We start from the raw sequence: 24,573 nt of genomic DNA, 5'->3' as shown, positions 1-24,573 counted from the left end.
TCTTGTTGATTTCCTTATAGAATTAGAAACAAGTAACAGTAGCAACACCCTGCTTCTTTTTTTTATCTTGTTATTTATTTAGGTTTCTCATATGACGAGCTGCTCTCCAAGAGGTAGGGGATGGGAGGGAGGTAGATGAGCAAAGTGATGGCCAAAGTAACCTAAGTGAGAGGTTACTATTATCCTGAAGGAGGAGAAACATGAACCAGAAGTGAAACTTCTTATGTCGTACCCCACGGTTTAGTGGGGAAAGTGGCATTATTTTCACAGTCTACTACAGCAACCCTAAGTGGCACCAGTCTATAAGAACAATTATAGTTGAAAACAGTTGCAGCAGTGTTCAAAAAAGGGAGCAGTCTGTCACCACAAACTGAACTATTTCACTTAAAAGATCTGGGCATTGGTTTGACACTGCTTAAAGTCTTATTACAACATCTAACTTGTGAACTTTTAACTTGAGGACAAATTCATAACAACTTGCTTGCATTTGATTGTAGAAACAGATTAATTTATTAGAGTCGCATCTATTCTTTAACAAAAAGCATTTATCCTGTATTAAACATGCAAGTATGTGAATACACACTACATAGGAATAGCTCTACCAACTTAGCTTATAGAAGTGCTTTATCCATCTCCTACCACTGCTTTTTATTGTCTTCATGTTTTCTTTTTCTCGATGAACCAAGTCTTTCCAACTTGAGGAATTTCTCAATTTCTTCTATTTCATTTTGTACAGTGGAATGATGAGGAGGACATCTGTCCTCCTCTCCCAGTGTTCTTTCCCTTTGCGCTGGAGTTACAGTCATGGGAGATGGCTTCCGCTCATTCAAAGCGGTAAATCCTTCTTGCACCTATCAGAAAAAAAGCAAGTGATAGTTAATAAACGAAATTCAGATACAGATGTTCAGATTGTTAGCAATCATTTGACATTAAGCACACAGGGAAGCGTGAACAGAAAAATAAGTCAATTGGAAAAAATGTTTTGAGATGCTTGCTTCAGCTTGAAAATGGAAGACTTGATAAATTTACAAACCTAACCCTAACATAGGACTTGATGCAGAAGAGAACGCATAAAAAAAGACAACCTTGCACTAGAATGCGGAATAGCAAAATAAATAGTTCAATTAAACAGTTTAATGTTGCAATTGACACTTCTAGTGCTATGCAATAATTTGATTAACAAAACCCAAAATCATGAGGTTTATAGTGTTAACTCCCTCTCTGCTTAGCTTTATAGATGAGAAAACAAACATCATTAACTGAAGCAAGGTCTGTAAGCATTTGGCTTTACATGTTAAAGACCTTTTTGTTCTTTGAATAGTTTTAATTACTGTTTCATATATATCCAAATCAAGGAACAAATCAGGTGAGGCTCTGCTGAGCCATTTTTGAATATTGGATAGCTGGCCTAACTACTTGTAAGCCACAGTCTGTGGACCTGTTTTCAGTTAAGCATAGGTTTTTTTTTTTTAAAACAGACCGAAATTTAAAAAGGGATAATTCGTAGTGCATCACTACATGCTGCTACATGGACTAATAATTAAGACTCTCGTTCTGCAGCATACAAGCTCATCTTGAAGTTTAGAAAGCACACTGTCCAATTTACCTATTGGAAAAAAATCCTGTCTGTCAAATTAAAAATCCTCGGCGTTTTACACAATGAAATACAAGTACAACAAGGCATCTTACTGCCCACACTGTAAAATAGGGTAAGTTCTCTTTAATACCATGGGGGAATGTGTGTGAAAACATACTTGTTTTTTATTTTCTAAGTGCTGCGTTTTGGTTAAATGAGATTATCCAAGTGTAAGAAGGCCTAAGTCTGTTCCTGTTATTAACCTACAAGTTCGTCAAAACAACTAAACTGAGCAGCAAAACTAACTGCTGAGCCTCTTAATCTCAACAGCTTTTACACGTCAGTCATAAAAATGACAAATTGAAAGAAAAAAGGTATTAGAACAGCACCAGTACAAAAGGGAAGGAGTGGTCTGCAATGTCCCAGGCTGAATTTCATACAGCAATTGCCTGGAAAATAATCTAAGGTCAAATCAGCAAGGCATGCTGTTCATGTCTATCTTAGCTTTTACTTCGCCTGCACATAAGGAGCTTTAATTTGGAGATGATGTAGTAGTATAACCACCATCAGATAGTGAAATACAGCTTTTTACTTGCTGTAAATTAGGCACTTTAGTCCACCCCTTTCTAGAAGTTCTCAGCTGAAAGTACAGAAGAATAAGCAAGGAAGAACAAGAAGAGTGTTCTCATCAGTTCTTGGCTCCACCTCAATGACAAAAAAATGAATGCTAGTAGCACGTAGTAGTAAACATGATTTTGTTTAGTAAAAATCAGCCACTTTAGTCACCTGAAAATACTACGTCTACATCCTGATCTCAAACCTCCTCCAGATGAGGCGGCCCAGACTGGGAAGCTCCTTTAGAAACCTTTCTGGAGAAGGAGACCCATTGCAGATGTCAATTATTGTATTGCTCTTGAACATGATTTTTAGGATTTAACGTGGATCTAAGAATGCAGTATGAGGCATTGCTAGTATCACTCTGAACAAACTTGTCTTCCTGGAGAACAACAGCTTGCTTTTCCATTGTCTGCTTTTAGACTCACATCTAGTATAATACTAAAGCAGTAAGACAACATGTGCTATTATGTAATTGCTGCATGGCATAAACTGACAGGCTGTCATTCATAGATTAGCTGAATTTCTAAGCCATTCACAGACTTTTTTTTTTAAGACATTCCTATCAAAGGAATTTATACTTTTTTTTTATACTTTTTTTATACTTTTCCATGCTACTTTAAAATAAAAAGAAGAAAAATCTCTAGGTGATGATTTTTTATTAAGGTACAGAAGAACTACCCTCTTCTTCCCCTCCCGAACTAACTGGTTAGCATCTGTTTGATTCATATGCTGTGACTTTTTCCTGCTGCTTTCTATCAACCTTAATTGTGAAAAATGGTGCCTCGTTGCCCTTTTGATATTATTTTGGAGATTGACTCAGTCTTAAAGTATCCAGATGTGTACAGTTGTACAAATATCTGTGGAATTAGCTCACTGAGGTCTGGTCCGCAGTATTTTTAATTGACTTACATGTTCTGTGGGAAAAGAAGAATCATAAAAAGTCTTTGCCGTAGCATTCCATTCTTCAGTAGTGTCTCCCTGGGGGTCTCGGTGGATACTAGAGGTATTCCAAGTGTCAGCGGCTCCGTTAGAACTGGTAGAACCTGATTGACGAAAAGGAAATGGTAACAACTGCAATTTAGTCTCTAGGCACTAATTGTAAAGTAACGCAATTTCTGGTTTACCTCTGATGTTAAAAAAACAAATACTTTTTGTTTTAATCATTGAATCTCTGTTGCAGGCTTGTCCCTCATTTTTCTTTCAGATTCTTCTGCAAAGGTGAGGTACGTTCCTATTCCAATTAAAGATGTTTTGTGCCACTTTCACGTATTAAGTTAAAGATATGAAAACTGGGATTTATATAAAATGTAAGCATTTTCAGTATACTAACTGAATATACCTTTCATGAAACAGTACACCTCTAAGACTCACCTTCTGATAATGATTATAAAGTTTATCCTTACTGGCATCCTGACATCATATTGCAGGATGGCTTGTAATAAGGACGTTTTAAATACAAAGTTGTTTAGACAGACATCTTTAAAATAAGGAGTTTTTTCTTGTAATTAAATAATATTTCATGAGATCAGGACATAGCTCTATACTAAAGGTACAAAGGACAAATAAGTAGATCAACGTAGCAGTGTAAGGCTGCAGTCCTACGGCAGCTTTATGCACTGCTAGCAGACTCCACTGAAGCCAACAGCAAACTACTTGCAGAATCAAAACAAGCATCCTCCAAAATTACTTACACTGCAAACAGTCACTGTTTTTTTCCCCAACATAGATGCCTGTCAATTACAGATATAACAGTAAAATCATTACTTTGCAGAATCAAATAGGAGGAGAGTTCTCCAGGAAGGTTCTGCCCACTCGCAGTTAATTCCTGTGCTCAGGGCAGTGTGGCTGCTGGAACCAGACATGTTGGATAAATAGCAGATTGCACTGTCGGTAGACAGTAAAAGGAGTTCCCCCAAACAGGATTACTAAGCCTCAGTGCTCAGCGTTTCATGTGGCTAGCTGTGCCTTGATGGGGAAAAGTAAAAACAAACATAACACATCCACACTGATTCCACCCCTGGTTTGCCATTTGGGAAAATATTTGGAAAAAAAGCCACAATACATCTTGGAAGTTGCAGTGCTGAGTGTACTGCAATGACTAATTCTTAGGTGCCCTGTCAATAAGATTTTCTACTCTCCAAGAGGCAGGCAAGCAGAAGTAGGGGCCTATATAAATTAGGCAGTACGGTGAGAGGGAGAGGCAGATCTGGGACCCAACCCAAGATCTTCAGCTGTGAAGTTTTGCCAGAATGAAAGTGGTCTGGTGACTGTACCGGTCACTAGGTAACTCATTTGTGGAAGCACAGTCATATTCAAATCCCCACTGGCTCCTTTGGATGAACTTGTTAGACTCACTTCTTGGAATTACCCTTCTTTGCATACAAGAAAAGAAGGAACAGCACACGAATTTTAGATAGCACAGTCTGTTCTTGCAGGAAAAAAAATCCCTGTGCAACATCACATAACCGTGCATGGATTTTCTTGAAACTGATTCTGAAATTCACGTTACTAAGAAAAATAATGCGCCGTCTTGAGATCAGGGTTCTGCTACCACTGCTATTGTCTCAGTGAGAAAGCCTCATCTGAAACTGAACTAAACTGTACTGAAAAAATTGTGTCAGTATACAGAAGTATCCCAGAGCTACAGCTATGGGAATAGCCTAAATTCATAATAACAGAACAATGTTAGGAAATCAGGCTGCAGGTTTTCCAAATCATTACCACTGGCTGCCAAACTGTGGAGGCGTCAGGGGGCGGGGCGTCCATTCGGCTCTTCATCCACTCGAGCAGCAAAGACGAAACACACACATACACACACCCTATAATGCAGTCCTGGCTCTTCTGAACAACATCTAAGCACCCAAAGTTCCATTTTGAACCAAGTTAGGGGCTTTCAGTTCTTCACAGACTAATCAAGTTTCTCCAAACTTACAGCACACAGGGATTAAAAACAACCCTTACGTAACCTTGATTTTGATAAAGGTGGACAACACAGATACCATCTTATATTCTGTCCAGTTACTGAAGTAGAAGAGTAGACCTAAATGCTGAAGTTAATATACTTTGGAAACAGATGATATATATATGTTTTTTATATATACATACGTATATAAAACTTTGTTAAGAGACTACACTTAATCAGCAGCTAATTTTTATTGTAAAACAAATATAAAATTGAATCATACCACATTTTTGTAATCTTTTTTAAGTGTGCAGTGAAGTATTTACGTTTTTGCATAGACAAAACATTGCTCAGAAAATGATGACCAGCAACAAAAGATGGACAAAGTCACTGAGCACTCCTAACAGCCAGCTGTGTTTCACAGTGCCTCCAATGGTATCAACTCCTTTCACACGTTCAGCTCACTCACATGGTTCTAACTGTCCATCTGAACCAGAGGTGGACAAAAAAGTGGGTAAGTTTTCACTAACCATGATACTAATGTATTTCTGTTGGTTCACAAATTAGCTTTTTTTTTATGTGAAATTAGAGCACTGAATGATTTCGAGAACCTGCTCAGTGCCTGTCAGATCACGTGCAAAGCACTGATAAAATACACATTAGAGTTACAAATGTCTATAAAAACTCCATTTGAAACTGCCCTGCTTTTCTCTCACAAAGGAAAACACAAACAAATGTTTATTTAATCAAATAATTAGCCAGACAAAAACTTAGCTACATATATATGGTAAATTGAGAGATCTCATAGTATTTTTCACTCTTCTTTTTACATTAAGCTTTCTAATTTTACACTGCACTGCTTAATTGTAGAAAGTTCATATTTTGGTAGTTTTTTTAAAAACATTCAGTGCAACGTACAACAATATACACACTTCTCTTTCTTACCTGGTCCTGTTTCTTTCCTGCCAACATTTTCACCGATGTTTTGAAATGCTCTTGGAATCACCTTTTGGTTTTCCACTAGACACGGCACTTGCTCTTTCAAAGCCAAAGGTTCTTGGGATGATGAAGTCCACGTAGCCTGACTTCTCATTTGATTTATTCTTGAACAAGAACTGAGCTCTAGAAATTTGAAGCATACTGAAGTTTTCTCAGCTTTTTTATCTGAAGTTGAAAGATCAAAGGATGACCTCCCACTTACATTCACTAAACTTCCAGATGTTCTCGTGGGTAAAGAGCATGATTCTTTCAGGTGACCCTCAGCAGGCTTCCTTCCTGGAACTGTACTGTGCCGCGAGTCTTTTTTCTGTTTTAACGTAGTGTTATTTATTGAATTATCATTAACGTCCAGGGAACGTCCATTTTTGATGGACTTTATCTCAATTTCTTCATTAAGTTTATCTGCACTAATTCCATCTGCTGGGACTTGGTGAACAGTTGTGTCAAAATCATCCGCCCTTACTGGAGACACGGCTTCAGCATCCAAGGTACTTGTGTCACCTCCTGATTGCTCAGTGCTGTCGTGTTCAGGTTGTTTGCTGTGCACGTCATCCGCATTTATTCCTTTAAATATCTTTTTGGGGCTTAAGTTATAAGTACCTCTAAGAGGCATGTTATTACTATGTTCTTCTGCAGCTTTATCAGCACTTGCATTATCACGATTAACGGCTAATAAATTTTGAGCATCCATTGCTGGAAAACCAGTATGCCTTAGTGTACCACTTCTGTTGATGTTTGCAGCATTTTCATTGTAACTTTTGTCCTCAGCATCTACATGCATTTGTTTAAAAGGAAATTTATTTCTAGGTAAAGCGCTCAGATGTAACAAGCTTGTTTCTATTTTACATGATCTGTTATCCACATCTTTGTCACTGTTTAGCAAGCTACATTTCTGGTATTCTGTCTGACAGTTTTCTTTAGCATAAGATAGGATGCCAAAACGGAATTCATTCACTTGATGATCATCTGTCTTGGTTTCATACACAGCACTCTTCTCAATGCACACAGCTGCTCCACACTCTTTTTTGGATGCTTCGATTGTAAGAAAACTGCTGGTGAGTTCTATGAAACTCGAGTTTTTGTCTGCCTTAGTACAAACTGATGCATGTGTAGTATTGCACAGTTCTTGGTTACTGGAGTTCATCTCTTGAATTGCGTTTTTCTCACAGACAATTCCTCTGTCAGTAGCATTTAAAAGTACCTTGCTTGTTTCTGTGTGATGTGCTGCTACTGGATCAGTGCTGTCCTGTAGCTTTTGTTGTAAACTTGCACCGTTTCCCTCCGGTAGCACTCTACTTGCTGTTTCTAGATTTTCTGCTTCTTTACATTCAGTGACATGCATTTCTGAGTCCTGTCCTTGGTTAATTAAATCAGTATCCGTGCAGAGGGTATTCCTGGGAGAAGCCTCCCTTTGCTTTCCTTCCGAAGGGCTAGCTGCGTTAATTTCATCCTTACATCTGTTCTCAAGAACTTTTAACTCTATTGGATTAAGTGCATTTTCTAGTTAGTGATGGATCACCAAAGAAAACATTAAGTAAAACACTGTTACTACAATTTAAGATTTCTGAAATACTGACTTAAGATTAGTATCAAAACAGTTTCTTCACTTACATTACAATAATATTTCAATCCACATAAAAATAAAAAAATTTGTTATCATAATTTGCAAAACACTTAAACTGTTCAAAGAGAAATTAACGCTCTGTACATTTTAGTTACTGATTGTATTGAAAATCTATTGACATATTTCCCAACTAGCACTTACGTGATTATAAGGTCTTAATTGGGAAATTAAAACATTTAATCAGCCCACTGTATTTATATGAAGTTTGTAAGCAGTTTACTACTGCAACTATTTATCTTTTTCAAAGTGGCATATTTAGTTAATAAGAACCAAACCTGCTGAATTGACTATGTTCATACAGAAAGGAACATACTGTAACTTGATGGCCGTGAGCCAATGAGGAATAATTTAAGCATTTCACTATCTGAATTGTGTTTTCTGAGAGTACACGCAGATAGTATGAGCAGTGGTCCTACAAAGCAATCATTTTACGGTTCTTAATTGCTTAAGTTTCCACTCCTTTTCTAAAATGCAGCCAAGTATTGAAGACTATATGGTCTTCCGGCTTCAAAAGAAGTCACTTACTAGAGTTCATGAATCACTTCGTATACAAAATTATAATGATCACCCACATGAAGAAACGCACTGCAAGCACTCTAGGGCCTATTTTTAATGTTTTATGGGAAAGGGGAAATCTTTCCTTGGTTTTCCTTCCAAACGCCTCTGTATACATTACTCTTCCTAACCCGTGCCCGCTCGGCTGGAGTGTAGGAGAAGATATTCCAACAACTGGAGGAGCAACAACACAGAGCTTGCTTTATGACCCAGGGCAGCCACTAGAAGCACTGTGCTTTCCTACAGAGCCATGGAATTTATCACAGACTAGCATTACTGACATCAAGAATTTACTACTGTTAGAAAAACATTTAATTTGGGATTCAAACATTTTATTATCATATGCTATACTGGAATTATTTATCCCTTTATCAACAATACTACTTATCTCTTCTATCCATGTAAGATTATTACTTTGTTCTATCTGTAACTCTTCGGTGCTTAAGGAGAAGTTCACTGTGTTTTTTACTTCAGTTTCATCTTCACGTCCCAAGTTACTGTCTTTTCTTAGAATAAATGGCATACAATCGTTGTCTTTCTGAATAGTCTGTATTTCACCGTCTTCTGATTGTTCTTGACCAAGCTAGAATAAGGAGGAAGATTATACGTATTTTAATAACCTACTACAGTCTCCAATTCTGAATTCATTTTACAATTCTGATGGAAACAGAAAACCATTCTCCTGAAGCATATAAAGTCAATGTAAATGGAGGAGAAAAAAAAGCAGGTTAGGATTCTTTAAGAGCAGGAAAGACATTAGGCCTTTCTAACTTCTAATCACAGTCCGCAAAAAAAAACAACCAACAAATCACACCAATGTCATTTTTTCAGAGGAAGGAAGATGTTTTCGATGTACACTGACTGGATGACGCCCTCTGTCTGCAGGTTAAATCAGTGACCTGACCAGTAATTACATGTAGAAAACACCCACACGATTGCTAGTTATCTCAAGCTCACACACACCTATTAACACTTATTTGTTCCCACCTAACAAAGCAGCTGGGATTAGAACTCAGATTCATACACAAATAAGACTTAGAAATGTGCTCTTGACCCATTCCTCATTCCCTCCCAGGTGGATTTTGAATCTGAACAGTCAAATTCAACAGGAGTAGAACCCTGAAACGTGTCTAATTGAATCATTATGTTAAAACTGTCAGCTAAATAGAGAAGAAGCTACCTAAATGAACAACCATCCACCCTTACCCATAAAAAAAGGAAAAGCAGCAGCACCCATCCTTTATCTGCAGCTGAAGGCAGGAGCACACGCTGGCTCAAATAAAAGTAGGTGGATGTGGGAGGGAGCAGGGGCACTGCTTACTCCATTATAGGAGAAAGGGAAAACTAAAGATACTTGGGTGGCTGGAGGTGTTAGAGAAGGAAGGTTGGGATGTGGGAGGGAGTTACAAGTGCTGTACTTGGGCATAAGATGTTTGGGGAGGACAGAGTATATTATAAAATGGAGGGAGGCACAGAGAACACTGGTCAAAAATTGGATAATCGCACTGGAGTGGTAGTAGATGATATACAATAGAAACCTGCAGGAAACCATTTTCTACAGGTCACATGAACATCTTTACGCTCCCAGCTTAATTTGGGGTAGAGTCATGGCAGATGAAGGAGAGGTCTGAAATTATTTTTCCTAGTGCCAAATACTCCAATTTTTTTGTTTTAGTCCTGTCACTTGCAGAGATTCTGATTTGAAATTGTAAATGTTTAGTATTTTTATTTTTTAAGTTCTTAATTGGTCAGCTCTGCTTTCTGACTGTATGCAGCCTTGGCTCTATGCTTTCAAGCTTTTCTTTTCCAGTACAAGAGCTAGAAAGTTTCTTTCATGAAGGCTGTAAATCTTTCACAAACTCTTGCTTCTAAGAGCTGCTTCTTTGGACAAAAACAGAAAGAAACCCAGCATCACTTTCTTCGTATGGGTACAGAATGACTGCTACGCTGCAACTTACATTTCTTGTTAGAGAATCAACTGTTAAATGGATCTGAAAAAAAAACATGATGAAATATTTTTAAGAAACCAAAAAGGTTACAATTCGTTTCCAGATTTTCAGATGGACTGAATACATCTTCCAAAAATAAGGGCTAAAATGCCAAAATTGAAATGCCTAAATATCAAAACTCTCCAACAGATTTGACTTCATTCCCTCATTGCCATAATTTATGGAAATATATCCATGCAACATGCATATACCTTAAATGACATTTCCCCAACTTTTTACATATCATTAAAATCAAAACCTTCTCACAACTGCATCTCCCTGTATATGTAAAAGCACAGTAATAACCTGCCACTAGGTATAGCTCTCTTCTCTAACAATACACAGCTGTATTACAAACAAGGAACTAAATGAACTAAGCATGAAGCATGGTAACCTAAGTTGCAGTGCATAAGGCAACGGGAGTGTAATTATTCAGGTTCAAATTTGGCTCTGAAATGAGATCTAACCTTATACTTTTTTTTCCAAGAAGGCTTAATTTCTGATCCACGGGTGATCAGTATGAAGTTTACATACGTGCTAAACGTCATGCCCCACAAATCATCACAGGGAGTTCAGATTGCACTAGGTGTAAAAATATATACATGTGTATTTCCTTGTGGTATTCCTTCACTCAAATCACAGCCAACACTTCACCCTTCCGTGTCATCTTAGACCCTGACTCATTACTGGTTGAAGATGAGGTTGTACAATTAAGAGTAATCAACATGATCTCTAGTGGCTCCAGTAATTTCCAGTCATCTCAGATTTTTTTCTCCCGTTCATAACCCTATGTTTTAAGCGTATCTACTTTCAAACACACAGGATCTCAGAAAGCACAAGTACACTTTATCACAAAGTCTGATAGCACATTTTGATTCTGCATCCTAAATATAATTCCTATTTTAATTCAAAAAAAATTGCGATTTTTCAAAGTTACTCAATTTGCATTCTCCAAAGCATCATGAAGAATTCACGCAGATATTGCACGATGAAGACACACGTCAAGTTTAACTTCCGCAGCATTATTAAGTGCATTCCAGACGTGTGTGTAGTCGTGTGTGCGCGTTTCAATGAATGCGTGAAGAAATTCACTTAAGTTCTTCCAAATTTTAAGGTCGTTTCAGTTTGTCATTTTACATTTTACCTACTCCTCAAAAGTGTAGTTACCTACTATCTCCCTAACACTGAAAATTTGTAGAGGCACAAAGTAACTTTTTACATCTTTGAAGGATGAGCCACTGTCTGAGTGAAAAAAATGAATGGAACAATGATGTAGACAAAACACTGCCAAATAACAGAATATACTCCATACACAAGGAATTATTCTCTTGAAGCTTGTAATCTTGTTTTTTCCATCTTATAAAAGACTAGAATATAAATTAGCAATCCAGTTTAAGTAAGGGGTAGCACTTGTCTACAGTGCTACGTGCTCCTCCCCTTGCTTCAAGACATCACTTGCTAAACCACTTAATGACTTTTCATACGTATGCTGAATATGGAGCTGAGCATGGACTTAGCACACCACCAATGCAACCTCTTTTAAAGGGATCTTGGATCACTGACTGCATCAGAGAAACTTTTAGGCTTCAGTGTGTCAAAAGAAGATCGCTGAAAGTCATACTAGAAAAACTATGATGTCTCTCCTTCTCTAAACTCATTTATAAGAAGAAATGCCAAGTACTGCTGCCATTAGAGGCACTCACCCACCTGCAGATTTTCTACTGTCTCTGAACGCTGGTTTCCCTGAGGAGGACGGCAAATGTCAATATGTCCTTGGACCTCTTTAAGGGAATTTAGCTCATTTTTAATAGTGTCCATCTCTCTTCTCAAATCTTCTTCCTGCAAGAAAGCACAGCACACAAACAGACCCTTACTGCAAGTTCAAATACAGAAACACTATTAATCAACAGTCTAGCAAATTAATGTAATCCCTTAGAAAAGAGTAGAGATAATAAGGAATTCTGTGTACATTAGACAACTCAAGCTTTTCATTCACACCAGGATTTTAATCCCATTCTAATACCACACAGACGATCCTTTTTTATTAATTGGCTGAAGATTATTATTTGTAGCTTTTTCCCCTTTTTCTGTTCAAGAAAAAACACGTTCGTGAATATTCTCTACCATATTTTCAAGCAACTGTAACAATCAAGGACTTGCTTGGCACTACTTCTCTAATAGCCTCAGGAAACCAATATTCTCCAGCGAGTAGACAATAAGTACATTTTTCTATTTAGAATGAAAAAAGATTGCAAGACAAGTTGTAAAAACAAAAACAAGCAAGCAGAGTAATTTTTCAGAGATAATGTAATTTGATTTACAACTGTTGCCAAAGCATTGTATAATGTTAATGCTATCCATGATTACGCTATTAAGAAATTAGAAGTCCAAATTCAGCCGCAGCAGAAAAAAGGCTGCTGGAGTGGGGAGCGTCAGACACAAAGACAGACATGATCTTCTAAAACAAAGGTGCAAACATTCCTATAAAATAAAAGGGGAATTCCCATGTCTACACAGGATACTATGGTAGAAGACACTGCTAGAAATCAGGGATATTGACTATCTCAGAGCAGACAGCATCAGAACAATGCAGTTATTTTCCATCTCATAGTTGCAGTGATCTTCACAGTGGCAAAGAAATCAAGGAATGAGGACCACAGCATTACAATTTCCACACAAACTCCCTGCATCAGTCTATCAGCCACAAAGCCTTTCTAGCTAGAGATGTAGAAGAAATAATTAGCAATTAATGAAGTTTTCTTTAAAATTAAGAAGTAGAAAGAACAGCAAATATTGCAGATAAAACACTGTTTAGATGTACGCAGAGATGAACAGTTTTCTCTCATCTAGGCACCTTTCACCCCACAGTCACAGTAGAATTATTCTGATCAAATGTGGACTTCTGCTTCAATGCAAGCCTTCAGCAGCTCTACCTGATTCAGAGTGAGATCGCTTCCCCCCCGCCCACCTTGGGAAATACGGCCTTGCACAGGTACCCTCCAGGTAACCCAAATAGGGTAGTTCTGTTTGGTTTTTTCCACCCCCAAAATAAGTAACAATTGACTAGCGATCTTTCAAGATTTTTTCAGGGTCAAAGAGTGCAGCCTAGAAGTGCTGGTATTCCCTTAATAAGTTATGCATAGAACTGTTCTGAAAAATACATAAAATTAAATCCATTTCCATCTCTTGGTGTAATTCTAGAATATTTTCAAGTACTCAAGACAAGACAACACCTAATACCCCGGGGCTCTTGCTTCATAGAACTGCACTGACGTTTTAAAGCATGCAATTCAACATTTCTCCTAAATCAACCTTTTAAAAATATTCATTTCTAGATGAGTCTGCATTACTGGAAAATAAATTGGTTGTTTTTACTCTAGTATTTCTGCAATATTTTCTTGGTTTTTAGGAATTATCTGAAATGCTTGATGACTTTTCCAAAACCCTTTTAGTACTATAACATTTAATTTAACAAACCTACATCTTTTTTCCAAATTCTCAGTGCTTTCTCATGCTCATTCTGAAGATTAAGGAACTTTTCTTCATTTTCCTTTGCCTTCTCCCTTTGCAGCTCATTATCTCTTTGAAGTGTCTGCAATAAAATTAATTATCCAAAAAATAATCAATACCACATTAATGAATTTTGATGTGTTTTATGTTGCTTGGACCTTTGCTTCTAACATGCTGAAAGTGCCATACAGATCAGTGATAATGTGCTATCTCAACAATAATTTTCATAAATTAACAGAAAGGTGCTTATAGTTTAGCTAACAGGAAACAGGGGGAGGTTATGAAAAAAGAAATGGCTATAAAAGGGTATAAAAACACTTGCCATTATTCAGTTTCACTGCATAAGTTTTAATGTGCTGAAAAAAGTAATATAAAGTCCAGAGATGAGAAATGTGGAATGTAGCACAGTCTAGACCTTAAAGAAGTACTTAGAGAAAAAGCTACTCTGGAGAAAAACAAAAAATTAATTTTCTGCCCAGTTTTTCTATCCTAAATGGTTTATTAACCTATCCTGCATAAACTGCATAAACTTAACATTCTAAAACATCTATTGGAACGTGAAGTATTTACTATGTCTGATTATCCTTTAATTAATTTTACACAACCGAAACAGTAAGAATGCATTAAAATAGTAGTATAGGTTACGGTATAGGATTTTATACCATTGAATTCTACTGGCAACATTTTTTTACTTAATTGTTTGAACTTTACTGTGCCAAGTTAATGCACTTGTATAAATCAACAGTAACTTCTGGGACACCTCAGGTACTGTTGGAATTTTTATTCTATCACATTTTTACAGCAAACAACACAGAAGATAGAGGAGTTACTGCTTCCATTACCTATTATAGATGACACAAGTATATTTGATAATGTAAACATACCTTTAATGCATGTAGCTATATGACCAGCTTCGTATTTATGACTCTGCTGAGCCTCTTTGAAAATCCCCAAGAAAAATGTTGAGGCATTACTCCAAACCAGTTCCTTTCTACTTAATCTTTGAACTAGAAGTGAGTCTACTTCCCGATTCACTTAACAACAATTTTTTAATACCTATTTCATTTTACCTGCACCACTGATAAAAATATATTTCAAAAGGTATGACACCGGACAACTCAGACTACCTTGCACTTTTATACACATAGAAAAAAGTTGCTTATATGTATATTTTCTTAAGTAATTTCTCCTACATACTACGCAATTAAAAACATGAAACAGTTCATCAATACATTGACTGCATAATTAATAAATAATAAAATACACTCGTTCAATATCTTTCATGCAGTTCTACAAAGCAGTAGTTCCATGATGCTTTTTTCTGCCTCTCTAACTAAAGGATTATTTAGTCGTTGGAAATAAACGCATCTCAAATTCAGCCTCTTCTGAAGTGGAATGTGTTATAGCATAGCTATAGGCATAACAAGCAGCAGATTAAAGTACAAACATGACTGCAGAAAGAGTAGTTAGCTGTCCCACCCAAGCTTTCCTTGAAAAATCTCCACTCCCAAAGCAAACCTTAGCTTTGTTTCCATTTAGTGCAAGAGACCACCATGTAAGTATGCCTACTGGGTCCTAGGCCCTCCCAGTTTGACAGCCTTTGCTTACCAAACACTCGAAAAAACCAACATTTAAAAACAAACTGTCTCAAGTGCCTTTGACTGTGCTTTGTCACATTTAAAACTTTATTAAAGCCAATACTATGAAAAAGCAACTGGAGAACTCTGAAGAGTCACAATGAACTAGTGTGACTATTGCCCAGAACGAGAAGTACCTTTTCTTGGTTTTACAGCACTCTGGGAGTTAAGAAATTCAAATTATGAAGATTTAGTACTCTAAGTTGACTAAATGCAGCAATCTAGACATCTGAAATCAGTAGCTTCTCTTCCACTCACTACAGTTTTATCCAATAACGCAGAAAACATTTATCTAGTTTCCAACTGAGAACAAACTCATATTTAACCTTGCTTTTTAGTCAAAAAGCAAAATTCATATATTCATACTGTGGCAGAAGGCCAACTGCTTACATTCATACAATGAAACAAAGGAACAAAAGTATACGTGCACACGAAGTTTAATTTGAAACTACCCAAGATAGAAGTTCAAAGCCTCTGCCTTAACAGCCCAGCAAAGAGTGGTTATAGCTATATATAGATAAAGATAGTGCATAATTATTAATAGTCCCATTAATGATCTCTGCATGGCAGATATGATCAGAAAAGATAACGACCTTAATCTTCTGTGCGCTCGGCCAATCTGACTGCAAATGTAATATAGAACATGAACTGTTATTAATCCCTTTTTCACAGCCTCAAAGAGAAACTGAATAATGCTTCAACTCAACTCTCTCCAACATGACTACTGAGCACCTGAAACATAAACGTAACAGACAACACGACAAGGAATGGCTCAAGACATGATCATTTTTAGGCCCTATGCTCTGGCTCAAGCTCTGGCCCCAGAAAACTGAAATTTCAAGTATTCTCCAGAAACAAAAAATTTACAGCTACATAAAAATTAATTGTAAGAAACAAGTCATGAAATCATTTTATTTCAGAATACTTGAAAGCAACCATACAAGTGTGCTGGTTTTACCTTCCAGAAATGGCTGATCAGAAAGGCAACCTTAATTTACTTAGGGGGAAAACTAAAAGAGGGAAACCACAGACTGCATTACAAGGTTCACGTTGACAGTTAAGGAGCTGAGGGAGCAATGCAAGTGAGGTCAAAAGTTCTGAGAAGCATACAGATGTCTTTAACAGCCCCAGACTTAAAAAATACCCAACAGATAGAAGCAGCTTGTCTAATCAAGGAAAATCTGACCTGATATTCTTCTCTCAGTGCATTTAATTCACTTTCCATTTTAACATTCATTTGAGTTATTCGCTGAAGCTGCTTCTGCACACACTGTAGAGAGCTGAGAATTTCCTTGTGAACAAATAAATCAGGATACGTTGAATAACACTTGGTTGCTCAAGTTTAAACAGAAACCCATTTACACCTTTGAGATTAACATTTACTTTTATCCCGTCAGTGGTATATAAAATATTGTATATTAGAAACTATCTTATTGCAACCAACATCAACACTTGGAAAGTAATCACAACTCCTCTGAGCTCTTCCAGCCTTCTATCTAGGAAGAACTATTCTTTTTATTGAAAATAAATTTATACTTATTTGCATTTCACATCTAGAAAACCAAACCCAGAATCACCTGACATGTCAGCAGCAGAGCTGTTTGTCTTCTTAATCCAGTACAGCATCCACTGAACGAAACAAGATAGCTTCTCTACATACAGTTCAGTGTAAATCAGCCCATAATTTAGTTAATACATTCAGTCCAATATCCAGTGAAACCAACATATTCAGTTAGTCCAGACAGTTATTTTGTAGCTCTCTATAATATAAAAATCCAGGTGTTCCAACCCAAGTTCTTGGAGAAAAACATCAAATTGATCTCTGTATTAGAGCTACCCCCACCTGCAATTTACAACAAGCCAGACAAATATTAGAACAATCCTAGCAATTCACACAGAACGTAGAGAAATACAGTCAATGCCTTCTCTGTTTTTCCTAACTCAAAATGACCATACGAATTTGGCTACAAACACTCCACAGCAATGTTTTTAGTGCATTCAGAGTTGTGGGAGAAATGGTGACAGAGTATATCTCGTATTGTTGTTGGTGGCTTTTTTCCCCTACATTTATTGGTATGAATTTTTTAAAAGCGGATTCAAAATGTAAATCAAGCTTATATAGATGATCCTTTATCTCCTATCCTTAGACATATGCTCATTGAGCATACAAGCAAGCTGTTACTTTTAGCCCTTCCTCAGAAGGAGGCCGATGACACTTCCCCGAAACGTTACTTTAGTGAACTGCAGAATGAGAAAATAACATCTGCAAAGCAATGTATTGTGGTAATTATTACAGGGAATAAAATTTTCATGCTGTCTGTGTTATTTGACTCCACGTATCTGGTTTGAACATTAGGATTTGCTCAGGACCTTAACAAATAGCAAGTAAGGTTGTGACAGAGGCACCTTAACACTGATCAGCTTTGGACAGGTGTAGTTTCATAATCGAAACACATATGCTCTGTATGAATTCTACCTGGTTGCAATATCAACAGTATTGTATTAAACCGGTGGCAACCAGAAAGCACAATGGCAAGACTATCATGCAAACTTGATTGCTTATTTTTTCTCAAGAATTACATTAACAACTATTTCCACACGCATACCAGATGCCTCCAATCTGAACTCAAAGATAAAAGTTGACTTGAAACAAGGCATCAACCTAGTTAATACTGCTAGCTTAGCTTCTAAACAAAGAGAATATCCCACTTTTCGGAAATTTTTTGGTAATAACACAAGTGATTTTATTTGCCAAGATCATTTAAGAATTTTACATCTACAACATATTCTTAAATAATCTTAAATAGCCAAGTTAGATTAATTACTCACTAGTTTCTCTTCTTTCATGTAAGCATTTTCTTCTTCAACTCTTCTACTGATTGCTGTCTCCTTAAAAAAAAAAGAAGAAGTAGCAAAGTGTTATTGAAGGCACTCAAAGTTACTGTTTTGGGTTACTGTAGTAATATTGCACAAATAGGATACTTAGAATCCTCATGAGACTATTTAAAACTGTAAAAACTATTTTAACTATTATGTTGAAATGTCTTTTTTAACTCTAAAATTGCACATGCATTCCTGTTCAGATGAATAACAGAACATATTAACCAAAATTTTAATGCGTTTAAATTCCAGAATACCATTCTGATTTTTTGTTGCAGTTCTTGAAACTGTTTTTCCTTTGCTGCAAGATTGATGTTTTCTTCTCCCACCCTGTTCTGAGATGTGACCTTGGACCTTATCAAGTCTGTAGTTACTTTCTTCAGTTCCTTAACACAGGAAACACATATAAATAGTTCATCCAGGATAGGCATTGCAATTCAAAACAAAGACAAATCTTTTAAACTATCCTGAGTCATGCCCTACTTTTAAATAATGTATGGAAACAGCTAAATAAATTAAATTGAGGAACCGAAATTTCTGAGATTGACTTGCTAAGCTTTATACTTGTCAAATGTGGCTGAAAGTTTATTTAATTGGTTAAATGTTATCGGCCTAGTATTTTGCTTTCATTGTTAGAAATACACATGACATCTCCGTATTTGCTACTTTCTCTTCATGGAAGTGAGCACTGAGTTGATATTGGTAAGGCCTCTTACACAACAGGAATAAAGTACATACTGAATTAATGGGTACGTTCCTTAGATGCAGGAGGAAAAAAAAAGAACAGTGACTATCTGGTAAAAGCAGGAACCAGCTATAAATTGAAGGATCTTGGCTTTTTCCTGAAACATTAATTATTTAATCTCAGGAGAATTCTAAATTAATCTTATATTAGAAGCTTCTACAACATGATTTTCCACCTAAAATATGCCAGAGATTTTATAGTCTTCATAATCTCTTAAATATCCTGCTTCTTTTCTTTTTTTTTTTCCTCTGGTGGGGCATTATCTGTTTTCTAACCAGTTTATTCCAAGCTCCTAGTGCAGCAAATAAACAGCAAACGCTTTGATCTCATTAAATTACAACTTATAGTTCCTGGAGTCATAAATATTGTGCCCTATTCTCCCCCACCCCTCCCATTCTGCTACAAGGTAGTCTGTTTAATATCGCTCTCTCCTTGAGCGCTCTGACGTTTACTCAGACAAATAGCAGAGGTTATGAATGCTGTTCACAGATAGTATCAAGAATTCTTCATGATGCCATAGTGGTGAACCACGCATTCAGAATGGTAATAGTTTTATCTAACAACTAAGTTTGGTCTGTTTAACTTTTCTTCACAAAACCGGAATTCCATCTTATCACAGACCAACGGGTTTAACTGCTCTGGACAAAATCAAATAACAGTACAAAAGAAAAGGGAAGATTACATTGCTGAAATTTACAAACACAAAGTTATGGAAAATACAAGCATAGATACCCCTTCTAAATAAATCATTTTGTTTCCTCGAGGCTTTATTTCTCATGTACTTAAGCCATAAATATATCGAAAATGATCTAGCAAGGACTAAGTGTAATTGCAGAATCTATTATAAAATTCAGAGAGTACAAAGCTTTACAACTGCAGTATTCGGTAAGCTAGGAAGGCTTTTTCCACCTTTGCAAAAAAAAAAAACCAAAGAATCATCTTCTAATTGTACTGTTTTTACTAGAATAACCAGAGTTCTTACATTTAAGAGGCAGGAGGTGCGAGCAGTGTTAGCTTTGTAAAACTGAAGTGCACCACACCGATCTTAGACAAAGAATCAAATTCATGGTACACGCTCTGTGTGTGTGTGCAGGTGCAGAAGCCTGCTATGGATCTGAGATACACTGAGCAAAATTCAAAGCATATTGTGTGGTGAGTTACCACTTATTTAGTGGCAGGGAAAGCCAAGTCATACTAAGTAAATCATGCTTTTGCAGTAGAAGAGGTAACATACATAGCAGGTGGATACGCATAACCTCTCCGGAATAAAACCCACATCTGCTCATCTGCCTAAGCTGTGAGCAGAAAAACACACTGAAAATATCCCACAGAAAGAACCAACACAAACCAGGTCACCAAAAATAATGGGAAAGTTTACCACAGTGACTGGCAGCATAAGCTACGTAGCTGTCAGAATAATTTCAATGCATGCATACATATGCCTATTTTCTTGTATTCTGAAAGTAAACAAAAATTCAGCCCCTCCTTGCTTCCTTTTCTAGCAGCTTTCTGCCACTAATACAATCAATAGAGAATTTACACAACTCTATAAATTTAGTCTCGAAAATAATTTTATCAGTTTCAGGGGAATATTAAGAAAAACAAAGCTTTAAATGTATTCCTTCTGTGTGTTGCTAGCAACCAACACTCAGACACATGGTTTCAAGCCAGCTTAAAAGTAGAGTATCACAAAAGAAGCAGTCCTGTTCTTTAAATGTATTTTTCTTTCCTTTTGCTAGTCGATCTAAGCCATAACTCGCTCCTTTGGTTTATTTATTTTTGTACAATTTGATCAACAGAAAATTTTCATTCTACTCTTCCTCAGGGCCACACAAACGTACACGTCAGCATCAAGTGGTAGCACATAACTAAAAAAGAAGCCAGCACAGCCATATGTAACTGCTTCCCAAGACAGCAATCATACCTCATGCAAACCGAAATTTTGTCCCAAGTAACAACCACATCTTATTGCATTCTCAAATCAGTGCCATAAGCTCATTTGGTAATCTGTCAGGCCTTAAGCAGCTTAGCTCTTTTTCAAAGGTTTGTTTCATTCTACTGCTTTTAGCAGTCAGATATCAAAGCAAACACTTTCACAACACTTCAAAAAAATCCCCTACATTGACTATGTGTTCAAATTCAAAAACAAATGTTGCTGAAAAGAAAACTAAGCCAAGCTATCTATCAGAAGCAGACTGGTAAGCAGACAATGCAAAGAGCAAGCTACCACCTCTCCAAATACTTCTTTCCACAAATTCCAGAAATTCTTGTGCAGAATGGACGTCAATTTAAATCAGGTTTTTCTGTTCTGCGTATGACTAAACAGGTCCATCATATGTCATTTCACTAAACTTGGAGATTAGTTTACTGTTTATCCATAAATTTTGACTAGAATTCACCAGCTTCATATTCCCATTAAGAATAAGAGGTCATTGCGGTCTGAATGAAAACAAAGGTTGAGGTAAGACCTAACAGCTCACAGGCAGTAACATCTGTTAGAGGTCTGTCAAGTATCCAACACGGATAAAACCAGTTCCTTAAGATATCACAACTTGTACTGCAGATTTAAAGACTACTTTCAGCCTTGTAGCAACCGAAGACAGCCTGGCAATCCTTCTTCCAAACTATTCTGAATACCAGAGTTTCCTCAGTGCTCTGGATCTGTTAGAAGTCAGGTCAGATCAACAACGGATACATGACCCGATAAGGGAAAACACCTCACTGCTGTCTCTTGCAATGGTTACTCTAAGTCAAAGGTAACTGCAGTGAAATACATCTAGCTCAGAGCAATTCTTTGGGAGTCAGGAACTATTGTTCTAGTTGCCTGTACAATGACCCAAGAGATGAGCCCACCACGTTTCACTAACTAAAGTTGTGCTGAACTTAATGTTGTTACACGAACACATCAGCCATGCACGTTCATACCACTTAACTTCCATAGTGGTTCTATAAGATGCAACTTAGAAACTGTCCAAATAAGACATGGAAAAATGGGATGCAATTTTTACCATCTTGTTTGATTTACCAACTATTTTCACAGAAATACTGCTTTTTCATAAAAAAGGCATGTCATCCTTCTATACGCTATGTACAACTTCTATTTACAAGACTTTATTTACAATGAGCAAGGAAAAGATAATTTCCCAATGAACTAAAAAAACTAGATTAAATTTCAGGCTCCTTCTTTTGTTTACCTAGCAGTATTTCATTATAAATTTATCACCCAAGAGCTTAAGAGTCAAAAGCATGACTTCAAAAAATAGAAATGGATCAAGCAAAATGTTTAGTAACTAAAATACACAAAACGTTATTAGTTTATCTCACACCTCTGTTACTCACAAATTTAATTACATGAAATTTTTCTTAACATAATTTATTTTCTTAGCTCTCCAGTTACTTACCCTTGGGAGACTTCTATGCATTTAATTATTCTTAGTTTCCTAATTAAAAGCCACAACTCTAATTGGCTGTAATGCTTGAAAGTTTCTAAAGCCTCCTGGAATATCGATATTAACAACACATCGTTCATATAGGTCATCACTCACAATCCTCAGCGCGTTTTCTTCTTTCACCCACCAAATTTGTTGAAATATCTAGTAAAAAATATTGAATCAAGTGTTCGAGAAGGTGTGGATGAAACAAATGAGAATGAAGCTTAGTAGGAAATCAAGCAGATAAAAATAACCATGCATTGGCAAAGCAAGGGATAAACCAAACTTGCTGGATTTCTGGGTGGCTCCGTGTGGAGCGACTCAATCCTCACAGGTCTCATCCAAGCTGGGATGTTCTACAATTTGTTTCCTTTCAGAAATCCTCACAGAATCAGAAAGAAAAAATATAGCATACAGGAAAGAGGGGATAGGAAAACAATGAGGTTCAGAGGATGTAGTGTTTACAGAATAGAATTTAGTCTTCAGATGGTCTCATCTCTTCTCACGGCAGCATTTAAACAAAGTTTAAAGGCAACAGATAACTTTATTCTTCCTCCTTTTATGTAAGTCAAATAGTAACTAGCAAATACCAGCTTCAAAATAGAGGAGGGGCAGGAAAATGCTCAACTTCGTCCATAGCATCCCTTTGACCTAACTCAGTCACCCTGCCTCAAAACTCTCACAAAACTCTCACTTTTGACAGAGATTCAACTAGCTGTATAACTGTACGTTGAAAATAGCGGCTTGCTTCTATGACTCTTTCTACCCATCCTGTTATATCTGCCTTTACCTACACTGAAAAGACTGTTGTTACCCTTCCATATCAGATGGGAGATGCAGTGACTACACAGTGCAGAAAGAAGAGAGATGGACAACAATTAACAAGAAACAAGTAGGCCACTGTAGAGGTAAATGAAAATCCAGTCACCTGAAGCATCTGTGTTTAAGATCGGAAACCAAGACAAATTTAACCATTAGCAATAGAATGAAGAACAATTCTACACTGCTTATACTCTACTTCTATTAATAGTAAAGCAGCTTGAAGAAGGCCAGAAGTCCACCTGCACACTATGAAATGAATACAGTACTTACTTCCTTCAGATTACTTATTTCAGTCTCTTGTCTTCTATTCACCGATGTTAGTTTCTTATTGAGCTGTATTGCTTCCTGTACTTTAAACAGAAGTTGACATGTTTATGTATACACTTCCACATTTAAAGTATTATTTGATTAATAGCTGTTATGTATGTGAGCATAATGCCTAAAGTAGTTCAACAACTTCTTGGAAAGCAGCTAAGATGCTAAATACAACTCAAGTTACCTGCTTATATATTACGATCATACACGAATGCATTACAGCAGATAATACCAATTGTGCTATTCCTCAAACAATTACTTTCTTTCTAATTTCACTCTGTCATTTGGTGTCACTTGATTCAAATTACTTCCCTGTTAACAAAACATTAACAAAAGAAAAAAACTCCAAAAAAATAATTAATGCCTTCTGGTACAACTTGGGCAAAATTTGGTGAAGTTTTCAGCAAGGGTCACGTATTCACACTACTTTTAAAATGCTAATAATGGGACACCGTTAAGGCAATAAAGTAAATTTATTATACATTGCAGCATTTTACATCAAAGTGAAACATCAGTTTTCACTTTCTTACACTCTGACATGTTGCCTTAATATAGCAAATAAAGACCAAACAGCTTAGAAGTGTAAACAATTTGCATAATAAACAGCTCACACTTAGTGCATAACTTTTTCCCTGACAGCAGTTTCTTGCTCAGAATTTACAGTTAGCCTACACGCCTACTGCAGGTCTTACATCCTGCAGTGCAAATTGAATTCCCACTGCAGTAAAAGACAATGCAGTTAAACAGGTGAATAGATCGGCTTCTTGAACAGAGTGATCATTTTGCAATCACTGATAAATATGCAAAGAAATACGGCAAAATCTGTAGTTAAAAGAAAAAAATACTACGAGTGTTATTTTTCTAATGAACTGCAAAGAGACTATTCTGTATATGGCATATAATAGAAAAGCTTTGCCCAGTGTAAATTAAATGAAAGCACAGCATTGTTGCCTGTTTTTTTGTTTTTTTTT

At 36.6% G+C, this 24,573-nt stretch overlaps 1 protein-coding gene across 1 annotated transcript in view; it reads right to left on the bottom strand.

Moving 5' to 3' along the window:
- Positions 1–587: 587 nt before the first annotated feature.
- CCDC73 (coiled-coil domain containing 73) overlaps positions 588–24,573 on the bottom strand; it is a 54,330-nt gene continuing 30,344 nt past the window's right edge. Inside the window, exons 11-20 of the mRNA XM_019615208.2 lie at positions 23,558–23,637; positions 18,547–18,675; positions 18,239–18,298; positions 16,596–16,700; positions 13,744–13,854; positions 11,970–12,101; positions 8,689–8,857; positions 6,042–7,574; positions 3,104–3,237; positions 588–851 (exon numbers count right to left, since the gene is read on the bottom strand). Coding sequence (XP_019470753.1) covers positions 636–851; positions 3,104–3,237; positions 6,042–7,574; positions 8,689–8,857; positions 11,970–12,101; positions 13,744–13,854; positions 16,596–16,700; positions 18,239–18,298; positions 18,547–18,675; positions 23,558–23,637 — 2,669 coding nt within the window. The 3' untranslated portion in view covers positions 588–635. The remainder of the gene's footprint in view (positions 852–3,103; positions 3,238–6,041; positions 7,575–8,688; positions 8,858–11,969; positions 12,102–13,743; positions 13,855–16,595; positions 16,701–18,238; positions 18,299–18,546; positions 18,676–23,557; positions 23,638–24,573) is intronic.

Source organism: Meleagris gallopavo, chromosome 5 (genome assembly GCF_000146605.3).
Source record: "Meleagris gallopavo isolate NT-WF06-2002-E0010 breed Aviagen turkey brand Nicholas breeding stock chromosome 5, Turkey_5.1, whole genome shotgun sequence".
NCBI classification, from domain to species: domain Eukaryota; kingdom Metazoa; phylum Chordata; class Aves; order Galliformes; family Phasianidae; genus Meleagris; species Meleagris gallopavo.
This window is presented reverse-complemented; position numbering and strand designations above follow the sequence as displayed.